The following is an 18,811-nucleotide window of genomic DNA, read 5'->3' as shown; positions in this document are numbered from 1 at the left end:
TCTAAATTGCTAATCCTGCACACTGCCACACATAGTGACCCCTCTAGCCAGACAAAGACCAACATAAATTAGTAAGGTTACTGCAATTATGTGAAACAACATGCAAGATTATGCCTAGAGGACTAATTATTTAGGAAAGGTAACACAACATATGTAAAGATTATCAGAATCAGCTGTGGTGATATGAAAATGAAAATATCTTGGCAGTATCACTGTTATCTAGTGGTAGACATTGCTCACACTGAATAACTGGAAACAGAAGCCATACTCTGAAGCGGGCATTGTGTGTGAGGAAAGAGCTCCTTTGTCACTGAGACATGTGGAACAGTCCTTCTGTGTGAGCATTGTTCAGAAGTTTGCTAGACAATGTAAATTTTACGAATTAACTCCCCCCCCCCCCCCCAGATTACTTTGACTAAATTATCTTGGCTGTTGCTTTACATAGACTTGTTGTTTTTATGTGAAAATTTATCATTCCTTACTGGAGAGAATGAGGATAAAATTTTGCAAAATTAGGTGATTTAAACACCTTGCCTTTTCTTAGGTTATTAAATGAGCATGAAAGTGGCAGAGCTGTGTGTCATTGAGAATGCTGGAGTATGTGTTTTCATGTTTATATTTCATGTTGCTTCAAAGGAATCTTTAAGTCTATCTTTGATTGTTTGGAAGGTTTCTTATTTTATTTTATAGTTTTCTTTTTGTACTACATACTTTCAAGTTGAGGGTAGTTTTGGAAAGAATCCAACCTCTAGTAGACTGTAAGCTACCCCAGCTTTTTTAGAAATAGTGGCTTTGGGTTTTCTACCCTGAAATATTAGGAAATCACATGTGAGTTGTCTATCTAAAGCATAATGGTAAAGCATTCAGTGATGATAGCTGTTCTTATTACAGTGGTGGCTTATCTAATACAATATGTTAAGTTGCTTTTCATTGCAGAGGTTCTGTAAAGGCTTATAGCTCCGATACACAAACTCTGAGGTGGTCATGTATGCATTTTCTCTTGGATATTTTTTCAACATGCAGTAGCAACGTTGAGTCTGATTCTATACGCTACTGCTCATTGAGATAAAATCCAGGGGATTCTGTGTATGAGACAGTCTAGTTTACTTCAGAATGGAGTGAGCTTCCCCAGAATCTGGCTCACCACCCTCCTAGAATCAAGTTTTACAGAAAAGCTGAGGATTTTGATCATCTGAAGTGAGGCAGGAAGGAATTTTTCCTTTTCAGAGACAGCAGAGGAAAATGAATGTAGTCACAGGCCATATGCCTTCCCTTTTCTTTCCCATCCCAGATAAAACACATCCATGAGCAAACTAAAGAAATGAGATATGCCCTTTCAGCAACTAACTCAGATATGCCTGTCTCATCTCCTTAGAGCATAACTACTGCTGAACTCTGACTATGTCCAGATCTCCTAGAAAAAAGTAGTAGGAAAACTGTAATGCAAGATACTTATGACCTTTACCTTTTGTCTGTAGTAAGAAGGTTATTTTTGTCCAATCTTTCTTCCTTTGATGGGTAGCTGTTGCCCTTTCTTGCCAGCACAATATAAAAGAAGACATTACTGTGCAGAGGACATTGTCTGGCCCACTGCCTAGAAGACAGTACTCTAAATGGCTAAACTGTAGCAGTATCAAATTATATATGTTAACTTAACCCACCTTGTTAATCAGTCTCTGCTTTTTAGTATATTAGTGATCTGTGTTTCTTCTCTAATTTGTATTTAGTACTTACTCTATGCCTTCTCTCTCTCTCTCTCTCTTTTTTTTTTTTTTAATAGTGAAAATAGTGAATAGCTGGGAATACTTATTAAAAAAATTGAAAGCTGTTAGACAAAAGGACTCTTGTTCCATGTCTTGGCTGTTCTGAAAGTAAAAATAACAACCTACATTATAAATTTCATAGCTGAATAGAATTCCATTTCTCTGTTCCAACTGAAATGCTCTTATGAAATTCATAATAAAAAATGATAATAATAAAAAATATATAGTTTCAAATTCTTATCATTATACAGTTCAAAAACATCCACAATTTTATTTATTGGCTGCTAACACTACCTGGACAGAGGGCAGTGTTATTGCAAACCCTTGATTCTCTTAAAGGGCCGCTGCAGTGTGTCCCGTAAGGTGATACACAAGTTCTGGTTCGCACCTGCGACCCTTGACCACAAGTAACTGAACACGTACTCCACTGGGCCCACTCTTCCACACCAGATTCACCTGTATTCAAGACAACAAACAAACATGAATATAGACATAAGTATTAATGAGACATTTTTATTGCTGAAGCTTGTCTGCCCTTATAAATTAAAAACAAAAGTATCATACCAAAATAAATATTTAAAAGTTCATGGAGTAAAGCAGTTGTGAAAATATGCAATGAATAGAAAATAAAGACACCTACAATGCTGCAGTCACATAATGCCTGTCAGAAGGAAACACTTTGATTGCTTGGCATCATTTGTGAATTTATGAGAAATAGTGCCCTTCAACATTTTAGGAACAACACTGCCCTCAGGATGTTACAAGAACATAGACAACTCTTTTTATATAATAGCAAAGGATTTATCTTTGATATTTATACTTTTCACTCTAGAATTAAGCTTTTAGGAACTCTGCCAGTAAGGAAATTTAGATTAAAAAACAAACAAACAAACAAACAACAACAACAACAAAACACTTAATTTCTTATATTTTCTTGAGTGAAGAAGAGTCATACAGTATTTGAGAGAAGTTCCCTGGCAAAGAGGTGCACTTTGTTTACCAGATTTTAACTTGAACAGTGGGACAGGAAATTTGATTTGAGCACTTCTCTGCTCCTTGCTTTTGACTCAGAGATGTCTTAAACTGTTAGATGTGCTAGACCTCATTACTGTGTATAGTACTTACCACTATGTTCAAAATTGTCAAAAAGGAACAATGAATGAAGAATTTTCAAATGATCATTTATCCAAGAAATTTATGAGCTACTTGCTTGTAATTTGGAATCTTTTTCATATTTAAAATTCAATGGCTGTTCCAAACAACTACAAAAAGTTTTTAATTCCTGTTTTATGGCATGTGCTTTTTTAGTGTTCATGTAGTCATACTGAAAGATATAAAACTAATTTGCAGAAAGTACTATTCCATAAAATGTGCAAAATTGAATGCAATTTATTACTATTGTACCTGTGAATTGTGTTTTGTTGTTGTTGTTGTTTTTACTGTTGAAGCAGAGCACATTATATTATTTCTGATTTGTTTGATTTTTTTTTTTTGCTTTATAATTAGCGCACAAATACCACTACTTTTCATAAAATTGTATATAACTGTAATAACTTCTATGGGCAAGCATAAAATGATGAGTTTTTTTAAATACAAAAGTTCACCAAAGTGATCTGTGAAATCATTTTCTTTATTTGTTAGGAGGACAAAGGAGAAATTTAATTACTGATTATTGTTTTAATCATTTTACTGTATTTAGCCTTTTGTTTAGACTGTTACATGACTTGGGTTCAGGTTAAAGGATATAATATGGTAATAGCAGCTAATATTCAGGTAGATAGTAACAATTATACAATGTGAACTATAAGCCCTATGTACGTGATAAAATACTTGTATTCCTACGAATTTCCAGGCTAGTAAATTTAATTTATTTTTTTTTTGGTTTTTTCTTTTGCTGCATTTTTGAAGCTTGACTTTGCCTTTGTTTAGGTGGTTTAGATGAAAGGTCAAACAGCAGAAAAAGTCAAAGCTATGTTTCTCAAGATGTTCCTCATTATGTAAAATAGTCATACATACTTAGTGTAAATTTTCCATTATCCTACACAGACCTTTGACAGTGTATACATAATAAATATAGAAATGAAGTGTTAAAAATTAAAAATATCAGAGATCTTAGTGACAAAAAGTTGCTCTTAACCCTCAGAATATGATGAAAATAATACTAATCTGATAGTAAAAGGCATGATTATATTGAGCGAATTTTGAAATTAACATTGCATATTAAAAGTCCTGATCATATATATACTGTCCATTCACAAAAGGAAGAATCTGTCAATATACGTCAACATACATAAAGGATAGAAAGTTTCAATTTTGGCTGGAGAAATATCCTCCATACTAACATGATTTTTGTGCAAAAAGAGTAAAATTAGAGGAAAAAAATATCTTACCAACTACTCCACTTCCTTTTGCTCAATGTATTTTGATTTTTCAGAAATTTTTATTTTTTTTTAGAGTATTTCATTCTGTTGCCTGTATGATTATTACCTATTTTAAAGGAGAAAAACATCTTTGCACATATATGCCATGGTTAACCATGGTTAACCATGAGCAAATAGAGACTATTTTCTAAAATAAACCTAGATTGCTAGAATGCCTTCAATACATAAATAGATCTTTTTTTTTTCTTTATCTCTTTACCTTTTTTTTTTTCTAAAATGAAAATTTCAAAAGGGCTACTTTTTATTTTCCCTTAGAGAACTCAGATTACGAGGGGTATTATATTAAACCTACATTCTCAAATTAACAGTTGACAGGGTACAGAGCCCTTATTCTGCCCTGCTGCTCAATATGTAAGAGGAAGCAGAATTTACTGTATGGAAGGCCTCATTGACCTGTGTAACACTTACCTGTATTATACATTCTAAATCCCATAACACCTAAGGGAAGGATCAGTCCAAACACATAAAATGACAAATATAGGACAATAAATTATTTACACAATATTAAAAAAAAAAAAAGAGTTTTCTTTACTGCCTCATATTGCTCACAAACAAAAAGGAGAATGCATATTCTAATATCACATTTTAAAAGTCCTCAATTTCCACTTAATAGTGGATTAAGTCCACTATTCTGTTGGTCTTAAAAACTTATCGTAAATCTTTTCCAGAAAAGTTCTACCTTCCTGTCTCTCTGCACTTTTAGGCCATACAAACATTTTGTACATTTGCATCTGATTTATTATTACACAAAATAAATTAGGTTAAAATATAGGAAGCCTAAAACTCAGAGAGTATCAATTTACAAGGTATTTTAAAAGCTATTAGACTTCTTAGTACATGGGTAAATTCATGAGATATGTTAGAATAACCTTATGAATCATTTTAAGAAGATAACACATTAATTATATCACAAGAAAATGAGTGCATTAGAGGTGAAGAAAATATGCAATGGTCACTACAGAGAAAATCAAAATGAAGAAGAGATGAAAATTAGTATGTTCAAAAAGAGCACAGTATTATTTAAAATGTGTTAACCTACAGCATGTAAAGGATACACTTCCTCAAAGTTTGGCATGTAAACTTATATACTCTGCTGATACATGTCACCTGCTTTCAGAACAGGACCTTGTACAAGCCTGTGTAATTTTGTACATTCATCTCCCACTCCACACACACAATATATCAGAAGGTGATTGTGTACGTACTGCATTTATAATGCAGTTCTCTAACACCCGTAATAGATGCACTGCAATGGATGACTAGAAATTATCAGATACAAGTTTTACCTGATAACATGAAAGTTTTAGGGATTTATATGAGGAAATAAAACAGATCCTCTTACTTATTTTAGGGTAATTGTATGAATTTAAGAAGCAGCATAAAAGCAAAAGTGTCATTCTATGTAGTAAGCAACTAACATTATAAGTCTGAGCTAGGTATGTAAGTAGTAAGTTCTACTTGCCTAAACAATAACTTCATGAAGCCCAATGGGGTTCTTGGCTCCATTCTTCCATTTATGTGTGCCATATAAGAGTGTTTGCTTACAGCAGTATCAACTGGAAGTTAGCCATAAAAGTCGTTTTATAGATTAATAGGAGAGAAACAGACTTCTTCCTTATCCAAATTCTTTACCAAACAGATCTACACTGATTGGTTATACATGTATTTATATTACTTAATATTTTGATTTCTGCAAATCTGTTAAGTAAAGCACCTTACTACTAAGAAGGTCAACATGCAACATAACTAGATGCAATTATAGCTCTTTTACTAAAGTGAATATAAAACTGGAAGCATTATGTATGATCGAGGCAGGCTTATTTGCTAGGTTAGTAACTATGGAATACAGAGAAAGTTTCAAATCCATACAATAATTATGGGGCACAAGATTTTTTAATGCAATAGCTTACTGGAATGGAGCATGTAGGGAACCATTAGAGAGTCATTTGCCAACAGATACACAGATCATTAACTATGGCAAAAGGGGAAATAAAATTGGTGTATTAGAGCTTAATTCACCTCCCCATTTGAGGGAAGTTCCCCCATTGGAACTTTGACTTTAAAGTTAGCAAGTTAGCTGTGGTAATTGTTGACAAAGGGACTTTTTTTTTTTTCCCTATGACTTTAGCTGTAGATTTTAAATATTATTTTGGTATCTTTATCTAAAGAAGATGTAGTTGCTCAAGCAAAATTAGATTTCTTTTTCTTTTTCTTTTTTTTTTTTTAAGATGGAAAGATGTTAGATAATTTGCACATCCAATCAAAAACAACTTACAGCCAATTTCATTTAGCAATTATGAATCTGGAAATTAGAGAATAGAACATTGTGCTGGGCCAAAGATAGTAAATGTCAGATGTATGGACTTTAAAACTATCCTAATAATTAATAATTTGATAAATGCCTAAAGCTGGGATTAGACCTTAGTCTATTTATACAGAAATTCTGGAGCACGTTCTTAACATTTTCTCTGAAAAAAAAAAAATAATGTGTAAACTGTCCTGTCTCTTGTACATGTGAAACTGCTTTTATTACTAAATAAATTCACACTTACACTAAACAATTCAGTATCCACATTCACAGTGCATGTTTTTGTATGATCTACCTAATTCTCCGCTACTTCATTTATGGACTTTAACTGGTGAAAAAAAAAAATGATTCAAAAAAAAGTATCAGCTTAGAAAACTGACAAATATGCAGCAAAAGATTATGGAAACATGCAGTGGTTTTGCTAAAATTAACAACAGTAAATAGAAAAATGTAACTGATGTATTACCAGTTTGTGCCATAAATTTAGCAGCATCAGCTTGTTCCTGAGGGACCCTTTTCTCATGAACAGATCGAGGTCGCTGACTTTTAATTGTATGATCTCCCATCATTCCAAATTCTAAAGACAGAATAAAGGTTTATGAAAGCTTGTGTGTAGACATTTTTCAAAAGTCACATACTGTCTCATGCAATATGTTCCTAAACATACCTGGAAGCTGCTGGTAAGATTCAGGCAAGTTATCATGGCAGTTAACATCAACTTAATTTTGCTACACTCAGCTTTTAATAAATACTTAAATCTGTGTCTGCAGATTTTCAAACATGAATTTACTGTATGAACCAACAGTCAATGTAGTGACACATACTATAAATCAGCTGTATGACATGGGACAAAAACAATTATTCAAATGCAGACATTTTATTCTTATAGTTTGAGTCAGTGCAAACCACACCAGAAAATGACGGTGACAGAGCTAGACATTGCTGTTCTACAACAGAGCCTGTTGCTTCTCCAGATGACTTCTATTTCTGCATTCATCTTTCAGGCTGATGAAGCCTTCAACAAAGATAACAAGTCATGTTTGGGAATGGTGACAATGCAAAGTAGTACTTAAGCCAATGAACTGCTTCATTTTTTAGGCTGAATCCCACAAAAGAAGTGTTTGAGGACAGTTTCATTTCTAGAAAACTCTTGGTTATACAGAATATAGATTATATCTTGCTCTCAGCAATTAAAAAGAAGTCTTCATTGATTTTAATGGGGAAATCTATGTAAAAATCATTGACATAGAAAGGCTGATAGTGTGGGATACAAGAGTACTTCATTTTTTATCCTATCATAGCTGTCATTTTCCCTCTCTGGTCTTGTGCAAACCTCCTATCTTCTACCTCAGAGTCCGTTTTCCTTTCTTTGATGAAAAATTGAGTGTCCCTTGCACTTAAAGAAGAATTACTGACTCTTCTGCATAGTTCCCTCTGGTCCTCTCAAGCACACACAACTGTCCACAGCTTGGTGCTAAATATTCAGTTTCTGGTGGAACTCTAATTTAGTATCATGAGCTTGGAACTGTGGGGTAACATTGACACTACTTCAGCTACAGCTACATGAAGTTGCTGATGAGGCAGAAGGCATCTGAAGCACTAGGAATAGAAACATCAAAAAATACCCTTCTGCTGGAAGGTTACATGGCAAATGCAAATGCAAAATTCAAAATTCTCCCCAATTTGTAAAATTGTGAAGATAATAAAACTTACCTTCCTGCCTCAAAAGATATAAAACATTATCTAAGATAATTAATTAATACTATAAATAGTATTGACATACTATTTTAATAAATCATTAAAATCAACAACAAATCTTATTTCTGATTAGAGAAAAATAATATATGCCAAATATAATTTATAGGGGTCAATCAGCAGAGAAAGGTTATTATTTTTTCATTTTTGCCAAATTATTAATATTTTCCTATAAATTAGTGCTTCATGGTGAAAATATTCATTGATGTCACCACATAAAATACAAATTTAGTTATTCATTTGAGAACAGCAATGAAGTTGGCATTCTAAAAAGAACATTTTTTTAAAAAAAAGCTAGTTACCAAAATATAGTTTCAGAATTAAGCATTGGTCATTTTTAAATACATCCCAGGAACACATGTAAAACACATTCAATTATATATACCTACATACATATGCATGTGTATGTATATATATGTATATACTTGTTATAAAATGTTATTAATATATTTTTATAAAATATATATTATATATTCTACAGTTCCTCTAATTTAAGATAGATCTTTATTCTGTTGGAACTATCTTATTATAATAAAAGTTTTTCAATTAATATTATAATGCAAATAGAGATTATAATGTTATTTTAACAATTTTTACAAGCTGCCATACGGATGACCATTTAAACTGTAATTTAACCACATAGTGAAGAACAAGAGGCTTTACATATTTTTTTCCCTTGACAAGGCTGAGAAAGCAAGGTGTGTTTGCTTTTAGTTTGTTGTCTGAACACTGCCTGCTTGTCAGGCAATTTAGGTGGTCTGGCACCATTTTTGCAGAAGACTTATTTTTATCATTTGGGTTACAAAAAGAGTGCAATAGTGGGAGATCTTTGCTAGAGGAAGGCTTTCCAGAGGCATACAGGGAGGTGGTGCATGCTTTAGCCTCACTCTGTGCTGGATGCAGGCACATGCAGTGTCCCATGGGACTGAGCCCTCCAAGGGAAGAGGCAAAGGAAACTCTGGGAGTTCGGTTGGCAGGTTTATACCCAGCAAAGCTCCATTCACAGCAATGGAGCTACTCATGAATATCAAATAAAATGAGACTTGTTCATGTAGGAACTAATTATGCCCTAACTTTTTTATTTTCCCATTTGGCAACAACATATTTTTAATTTGAACATTTAAATCAGTTCAACTGTTGTTGATGGTCTTTGAGATGCACTTTTCATTTCATAACCTACGTCCAACATATTACATATTTATGTAGTAAATATATAAACACGTATAAAATATAAATGTTTCATAAGAAACATAAAAATATTTCTTGATCACTTTTGTCATAAAATGTAACCAGACTCATGCAGTGCTCTCAATATTTATATTCAGCCAAAGCGTTTAATGAAATGCCACATGAGAACACAAAAAAAGGTAACAGGAAATCATAGAATCATAGAATCATAGAATATCCCGAGTTGGAAGGGACCCATAAGGATCATCAAGTCCAATTCATGGCACCGCACAGGTTTGCCCAAAAGTTTAGACCATGTGACTAAGTGCACAGTCCAATCTCTTCTTAAATTCAGACAGGCTTGGTGCAGTGACTACTTCACTGGGGAAGCCTGTTCCAGTGTGCAGCCACTCTTTCGGTGAAGAACCTCTTCCTGATGTCTAGCCTAAACTTCCCTAATGTCCTGCACTGGTATGAGTGAGGACTTCAAAGGCCTCATTAAAATTCAGGCCTCAAGAAAAGAAAAATAAGGGTCAAGTATATTTTCATAATGGGATCAGAAGTGTCCAGCTTCTGTGTGTAAGTACAAACAGTGCTTGAAAAATTGTTTCATCTATAAAGCTCAACAGTAATGCATTTTTATGAAACATTTTATAATGAAATATCTTACTTAAGAGACTGTTGTAGTTTACAACAAATACTAAATAGAATAAAACTTTCCTTTATTTTCAGAGCCTGTCTCAATAATTAATGTAGAAGATGAACCCGTTACATGTTTGTTTTCCCTTAACACTTCACAAAGGAGAAATAATTCAATGCTTTCGGGGCTGGGAAAGCATTTTAGCCCAAGTCAGTCTGAAATATGACTAAATGATATGGTAAGACCTATTTGTATGGGAATGGTGAGATGGACCGTCTTATTCAGACAGGCTCTGGCATAGAGTTGTCATGTAAGGTCAGGTCAGGATGATTCTAAGACATGATGTCTGGAATATAATATTCAGTATTTTAAGTAAGATTATGAATAAAGGAATTGTTCTCATTCTCACTCTTCTTACCTAGTTCCTGCTGCTGAAAAAGTTTTCTAACCCAGAAAAAAGATGTTTTTCAGTTTCCAAACTGAATTTTTGGGGGGATGCCTCTCCTAAGTCCCTTGGATGAAACAGGACAGTCATTTTCTGCTTTTACCTCAAACTGCAATCTGTTGATATTAACCAGGTTGTTGCATTAAATAAAGAGGGACAATGAATCTTTTCATCAGCAGACAGGTACGTGGCCTGATCCAGAAACCACCATATGACTGTAAGTTAGGACTGGAAAACGATTTTTTTTTTTTTTTCCCATACACTGCTAATGCTATAATCTGCCTGCATCAGAATAAAACTTATACAGAAATACCCTACATGTAAATAACACATAGCATTATGGGGAACCTTGAATGGTTTATTTTAACCAGACTAAATTAAAACAAATCATAACATATCCCAAGCATTTGTGGTAGAAAATCTGTGGTTTAGTTATCTGATCAAGTAATTTATCAGTGATTTATGCTGTCAGTGGTCCTCTGGTGGCTATGAAAGTAAAAATAATTTCCTGCAATAGGATGCATACCCTTTCTCTCCTCAGCTGTACACAATAGATAGATACTCAAAAGTATTTTAGCAATGCATATGTCTTAATATGGCTAAGGTTTATCATTTCATTTTATCTATTACTCTGACACGTTATCTAGTTCCATGCTTTTTTGGAGTTAAAAAAAATATAGCACTGTTTTCTGGAATTGCAAAGTTTACAGTTGAGTATCTTTTAAAGCAACTCTTATCTGTCGTCCCATTGGCTTTACCTTTATTTTTATGTTATGTTATGGGAATTTTTATTCCTATTGAGTAACCTTTTTAGTTTTTAAAGGAGAAGCTAAAATCTTGCAGCCAATGTAGGTTTTTAGGAGAGAAGAGAGGTGCCATGTGCTCTCTGTAGGAACAAAGAAGAAAAAACATCTGTTAACAGTATAAAAATGCAAAGTAGGAAAACTGAGCAATACAAAAGAAAAATATCAGCTTTGCAAGGCTTTACTCACCAATGGCTAATGTTTGCTTTTTGACAAATGGATCATAAAAATCATTAAAATTAAAGTATATGTCAAGCGGATTTTATGCCTAAGCTGTTTAATAATAATTGTAAGGTTGTTACATATAAATCTTAGCTATTAAATGATGATATAGACAATGTTGTTTGTGCCCTTATGCTTATTTTTATGTCATATTTCAATGGAACTTCACAGTGTAAACATATTGTTCTGGTTATAGGTGTACCATCTAGTGTGAATTGTGTTGTTTCTAATGGCACAGAACACGCCAGAATTAAAATAGCCTTTTTCAGCATGATAGTTGGTGATGACATGAACCACTGAACTAAAAACCAAGTGATTCTGAGACCTTTGGGGTTATTTCTTCAAGGCTTGTAAAATGTAAAGCAAACTCTGAGAGCTGCTGACCATCCTCAGCTTTTACTGACCCATGAGGAAAGTGAGATGGTGAGCAGTACCCTCAAGGCTGACCAGAACCTTAGCAGCAAGAAGAGGCAATTGATTCCCCAGAAAAGACATTACACGAAAAAAGTAATTTTCTTCTCACCCACAGCACTCTGGCAGTGTTCTTCCTACTATCCTATCCTATCCTGAACTGTAAATAGTGAAATGAATGTTTTCAATTGGTCTTGACTACGGAATAAATATTAAAGGCCCTGTAGCCAGAATGTGCATTAATGCAAAATGTCTGGATTGCTCATGTAGCAGTTGTATGGCATCCTCTCCATGCCAGTGCAGAAATATTTTTCTCAGAAATTATGCAAAATGCTGATGTAAATCCCAGAGGAAGGGGAAGGAGGGAGTGCAGGGGGGAAAGAGAGAAAGAAGAGAGCTATAGAAATATATAAAGAACCATTTGTTTCAATTATTTTTTGGACAGGACTATTAACTGATTTCAATAAATGTAATTAACTGCAGACTTCCAGGTGTTTGAAAAAGTTTCCTGCATGTTTAATTTCTTTGTAGCCCATTCTAAAATTTCTCCCACAGAGATACTAATGCAATATTCAGTAGTAGCAGTATTTGGGGTTTCTCATTTGTACTTGCAGCTGGTCAGCACAATTTATTCTGGTCACTAGATGGCAGAATGTGTGTTGATTTACAAGCACAATTTTGTGTTGGATTGAGAAGCCAGGATTTTCTACTTTTTGATTATAAAATTACTTTCCATAACAAAAGCCAAATATTTTCATTACAGTCAAAGGACTGAGGAGGTTTAGTTTGCTTTATTATTATTATTATTTTTTTCTTTTTCTGTCAGAATGGAAAAAAATAAAGAAAGAAACAAAACATGAGTTGCTGTTGTTTTCCTTACAGCAAACGACATGAGAAAAGAGAATAAAATCCCATGAGCACTTCCTACCCTCTCTCCAACTCTGCTTCATTGGAGCAGGGCATCCAGACCCCCAAAATGAAGCACTGACAAGACACAGAGCTTCAGGGCATTACTGCATATCATCGCTCTGCAGGACAGACTCAGGCTATGACTTCCTATTGGAACACCTTAAAATGATAGTTCCTCACCAGGCAGGCAAGTTGCCAAAATTGTAACATAGCTATTAGTTGAGTTAGATTTCCATGGGAACCTTTTCTGAGGAAATGTGAAAAACATTCTTAAAACAATCTTTGCCTACTTCCTACGTAGATCCGGGCTCCATAAAAAGTCCTCTTTTGACTCTCCAGAACAGAAGAGAAGAGCTTTGATCAGTTTCAAACTGAATGAAATAATTTCACTAGAGTAAAATTAAATCTGAACTGAGCTGAACTCATGAACACAGTGAGAAAGATATCCTATTGCTCATGAAAATATAAAAAGGATTTCAACAGTAGTGGAAATATGAAAGGGAATAATATTTGTATTAATAAAGTTTATTATTAATATTATTATTTATAAAATACATTCATGTTTTTTTTTTCAAGTAAAAGGCTAACATTTGTAAGAAATTAGATGCAAGATTTCTTCTATTTTGCACACATACATAGACTAATAAATATACACATGCGTTCTTTCATCTTTCTAAACTTAGGAAAAATTATTATGTATTCTAACCAGTCAACATATTGTACACAGGTAATTAGCCTGTGTTTGTCTCTAGGGACAACTGTTTGCTCCTAGGAAGTAATGTTGGATTAACACTCATGCTGCCATTTGTAATGACATAAGAAATTGAATATTACTGCATTAAAATATATACTGTGACTCTAAGCCTGAAAAGCTAGACTTTCTCATGGCAATCTCATCCACTGCCTTACTGCACATCTCTGCAACTTCTCCCTGGACCAGCCATTATCTTCTCATCTTCTCTGGAATCTGAACCTGCTTTTCCATGGCTACAAATTTGGTCAGTGAATGATATCATAAGGATGTAATATTTATTCACTGTGTATGTACACAGAATGTTAAAACAGTGGAAGTTCTACTCCTGGCATTCCTGGGCCCAATTACTCATTATCTTAAAACTAGGCAGGATAAAATGAACATGTGAATCTAATGAAGTGACTCATACATGTTCAAAATGAATGTAGAATGTCACCACAGCAGCTAGCGTGTTTTCACATTAAATTATAAATAAGCAAAGAAGGAAACAGAAGGGGTGGTGGTGGTGGTGGTGGTGAATGAAATCTCAGAGTGCAGACCTACCCATTAATATCCCTAGTAAATCTGACACATTTTTTATAATTGTCATTGCCCCTATGCAGAAGACACTCTGCAGTTCAGATTCTTCACATTCATTTCCATAGCAATCCATCCCAAAATGTCTGTATCCAAACAAAGATAATAAAACTAATAAAGAGAATTTATTTTGTCAAGTTTAACATTTAAATCCTCTACATACAGCAGTATATTACTCTATCATATTCCCTGTTGTTCTCTAAACATATTAATGAAAGTAACACATTAAAGAATGAGAACACAGATCATCAGTATTTTTTTTTTAATGACAGACCTTAAATGCAGTCTTGTGTAGTATTCTTGTCATTTTAATGTTTCTGCTATAATAACTTATTCATGTGTAACCTTTAAATATTTAAATCATAGTATCATAAAGATATTTTTTCATTCCTTTTTCTTTTTTTTTACATTTCATGCTATTTTATTCTGCATTAAGTATATTTTTTGTCATAGATTTAATTAAATTACCTATTGATATGGTTAGTCAGTGCAGTAGTTGTTTTAGAATAATAGCATTTTTATAATAGAAACCTCTTTTTTCTGAACACTGCAGCAAGTTACCTCGGTATTACATGCAGAATAGTACATGCATGTTTATTGCCCTGTGCATGTATGACTTAAGGTAAGATCACTGAGGATAAACTGTAATTTTCTAAGCTATTTTTGAATTCAGTAACTTCATTCTTTTTTCTTTTTTGTTCTAGAAACACTGAAAAATAAAAAGGGTAATTGTAGAAAACAAGATCCACAAGGACATCTATTTCCTTGCCCTATAACTAGTTATCACAGACATTCCTACAGATGGTTGCTTAATCCTTTCTAAATTATGATGGCATTCATTCAAATTTGAGCTGAATTATCTAAGAATATATGACAGGAAAGTTTACAGTCTGCATAAGATTCCGATGTATAAAAAGAAGGAACAAGAATCAGTGTTTTAAATAGCTACTGAAAACTACTCACTAAGCACAGTTAAACTGAATGTGTTTTTTTGGATGGTAGAGCTTCTAGTTGAAGTTAAATGATATTGCATGCCTTTTTAAGAGTACTTTTTCTGTTCTTAAAGTCTCCTAATTTGTTTTTACAAAAGAATAAAATGAAGGAAGTTTCACCGAATGTGAATTTTGCACAGTACATATTTATAATTTGTGGTGCCACAAAGCTGGCTGTTCCTATACAGACATCATGAGTAGCTGCTAAATTGTATGTACTCACGAGAAAGAAGAACGGATGAGAGCCTTGCCTGCTGTAAACTGGCCTGGTTCCACCCAGCCAGGCCAAGTTCTGTCAGCTGAGGATGTGGTCTAGAAAGTCTTTTTCAAAACCATAGACCTATTCCGAGCTAAGATGTTTTCATAATCTGTTTGCAAGATTGCATAACTTTTCCTAACTGGCAGTGGCAGACTAACGATAACACACACAATTTCAAACACGCTATTCTACCCAGTTCAGTCTGGGATGTGTGTGCATGGCATAATATTGCAATGGTTTCCAGAATGCACCTAGAACCTCTTAAAAATTCTGAACTCCGATGTTAATTCCAATGGCCCCAACAAGTTTGACGCATAAACAAATCTTTTCTAATCAACAGAATTACCTTAGTGCAAAAAAAAAAAAAAAAAAAAAAAGGAAAATTATAATAAATATTTTAACCTAAGAACATCATTGAAATATCATTGAAATAATGAGATCCTTTCTTCAGGAAATAGATGCACAGGATTTTAAGAAGTAAAGCTCATAAGACATTTAGCCAGAAATTATCAATAATAATCAGTTGGACCTGGATGTGCAAAGTGTTTTTGAAAATCCAGTAGATATTTTCACTGGATTTAGTAAAAGCACACTTTTCCAGGTCTCTGAGATTCTCATTTCAGGGATTTATTTAATAGGTTTAAAGACTCAGATAACACACTGAGGGTAAAATGCAGTGTTCTCCTTGACTCTTACTGCATAATCAACTCCAAGAAAAAACATCTGAGGTCATCTGCTGGCACATCCTTCCTACTTCTGTGGCCCATTGATTCAGAGAGGAACACATAGTTGGCTTGTTTGATCGGTGTTGTCTATGCAATGATTCTGCAAAAGCAGATGAACTGTTCAACTGCAGATTTGAGCTAAGAAATGCATAGTTGGTCCACCACCTTTTAGGAAAGTTCATCCTGAAGTCTATATTAAAGAATAGAAGAGATGCAAGATTTCTGTCCTCCTCAACACTAGATCAAATACCTAATGCCAACATATATATATATATATATATACATATATATATATAAAGTCACAGAAACTTTGAGCAGACTTATTAGATGGGCACAATCTGTCTTTTGTGTGAATGACAATTGAATATGTGAAAAATGACAATTAAGAATAGTCCATAATGTAGTCTTCTTAAAAAGGAAAAACAGCACTTAAGTGGAATCCATTAGAAATAGTGAAAGTAATTCTAATGATGCTCTACAGGTCTTCAAAAAAGATAGAGTACTCTGAGACCCATCACTGTACTTGCTTTTTTGCAGTATACATATCTAAACAAACAAACAAGCAAGTAAACAAAAACAAACAAAGAACAGAACAAACCAAAACTTTTAAAAATGCTGTTCTGTAGCTGTGATGGAGATTTCTCCTTAATCATGGCAAACTACCTTCTGGACCAGTTCTCCGATTAGATTAGAAAGCAATGTAAAATACAATCTAGTCAATATGACATTGATAGCCAAATTAAGGGGAAGGCTGGGAATGACATTGCTGAAATGGTAACCTCAGAGGTCGAAGGTTAAACCTGTCTTTCATCAATAAGTATCAAAGTAAGTGCTTTTAGTATCCTCATTGTTTCTACATTCCTACTTGATGTCACAGAGTTGAATCACTTCTTTTAACATTCACATGTTTCTCCTGCAAATGTTACTAACAACCATCCATACCTTTTGACCTCCATTATGATTAATGGAAATGTACTCTACGGAGAACTGTGGCTGTTTCCCTTACAGATGTCAGTAATGAGGATCCTTGAAAAATGTGTATTCCCTGACTGCTGCACAAGATACATTTAATGTAATTAATTTCAGTTTGTCAGTATAACATGAGATGTAGTTACCTACTACCTGTCTTGTCTCATCATGGTCCACCATCTGAAGAAATGGTGCTGATAGTCAAGATATATGAATGTCTGGAGATTGCAAGTATAGATTTTTCAGGGAAGATGCTTAGCTCTGGACTTGGAACTGTGAACCTTGCAATACTACTTACTTAAGATGTGAACTCTGACCATAGCTTATGTAAACGCATACTTAAAATGACCTGTGGACATGAACTAAAATGACATGGAGAATTCTGCAGTTAGTGGTGTTCTACTTCATGCAAACAGACTTTCTCTTAACAACTGGAGATCTACAACTGGTATGTGGATTGTGGCTGCCTAACAGAAGTTTAAGACTGGAATCTCATCATCTTGCTCCTGGTATGAACCTTTTTCTTGAATTCTCTCTGCAGTTATGTGCACTTTGCACATCTGTCTATAAATATCCTACAATTCTTTCCCATTGCTTCTGCTCTACTCTCTTAGAAAAAAAAAGAGATCTAGCCTGGAAAAGAATGGGGTCTCTAGGGAGCTCAGTAAAGTAGCTACAAAAATATATTTTATACAAAGATATTCTCAAACATAAAAATTTAATTTGCTTCAAGTTATGATTTTGCCTCTTGTGTGTTGGCTCTCTGAAAATATTCTGATGATTTAGTTACCTAAAAGAAGTGTTCTCAAATACAGTCTACTGTAAGCAAGCATAATGGAATATTTATGGTAAACAAATTCTGAATCAATAAATTAAATTATGCTCACTACAGACCTAACAGTATATATTCAGATTGTCCAATCAGGAATCAGAATCAGAACTAAAAAATGATATGTCTAGTCACAGCTATCCAATATACATTATAGGCTGAAAATGAAAAACAGTAAGTACTGAGGAATGAAGGCAGTGTTTGTAGATGAAGGCAATACATGGTTTTAGATAACTGCAGTATTGGGGAAAAATTGTCAGATTCTGGGTGTACAATCTTTCCGTTCTGAAATAGAAGCATCAAACTTCAGAGCTCCTAGGAGATTTATTACTATCATCTACAAAACTTGTATCGCTTATGTCTTTAAGCTGTCTTGGCTCCACCACCACACAAACAAATTAGACATATTTCACATTCAGTTAAGTAGTTAACAATTAACTTCAAAGACTGAATAGGGCAGGTAGGATTATAAACGCCTCTCAAAAAATCCAAACATTGACTATGTCAACCACAAAAGTTACACAGTATGTATTATATGCCTCATTCTAGTATTAATATTCCATTAGAGTAGCCTGAAAAGATAAGCTTGACAAGCTACTATTCTGAGATCATTGAAAAAGAATCCTAGTTTTAGACCTAACACAAGAGACAAGAGACTACACATGCTGTATTGATCCTGTGGAATAATTATTTTTTTTTTAATTTTTTGGGATATATTTGAATTTGATTTTATTTTTTTTTTTTACACAAAGACAGGTTACTTCAACTTGGTATTCATTCACATCTCAGCATAAATAAAGCATTTTTTAAAACTAAAATATTATATAAAACTAAATAAACTAA

General features: G+C 33.8%; 1 protein-coding gene across 1 annotated transcript in view; it reads right to left on the bottom strand.

The window, feature by feature from the left end:
• The window catches only part of ADGRB3 (adhesion G protein-coupled receptor B3), a 461,748-nt gene that overhangs the window by 264,531 nt on the left and 178,406 nt on the right, over positions 1 to 18,811 (bottom strand). Inside the window, exons 3-4 of the mRNA XM_035543018.1 lie at positions 6,979 to 7,089; positions 2,058 to 2,219 (exon numbers count right to left, since the gene is read on the bottom strand). Of these exons, the coding sequence (XP_035398911.1) occupies positions 2,058 to 2,219; positions 6,979 to 7,089 (273 nt within the window). The remainder of the gene's footprint in view (positions 1 to 2,057; positions 2,220 to 6,978; positions 7,090 to 18,811) is intronic.

This window comes from Cygnus atratus, chromosome 3, assembly GCF_013377495.2.
Source record: "Cygnus atratus isolate AKBS03 ecotype Queensland, Australia chromosome 3, CAtr_DNAZoo_HiC_assembly, whole genome shotgun sequence".
NCBI lineage: Eukaryota > Metazoa > Chordata > Aves > Anseriformes > Anatidae > Cygnus > Cygnus atratus.
This window is presented reverse-complemented; position numbering and strand designations above follow the sequence as displayed.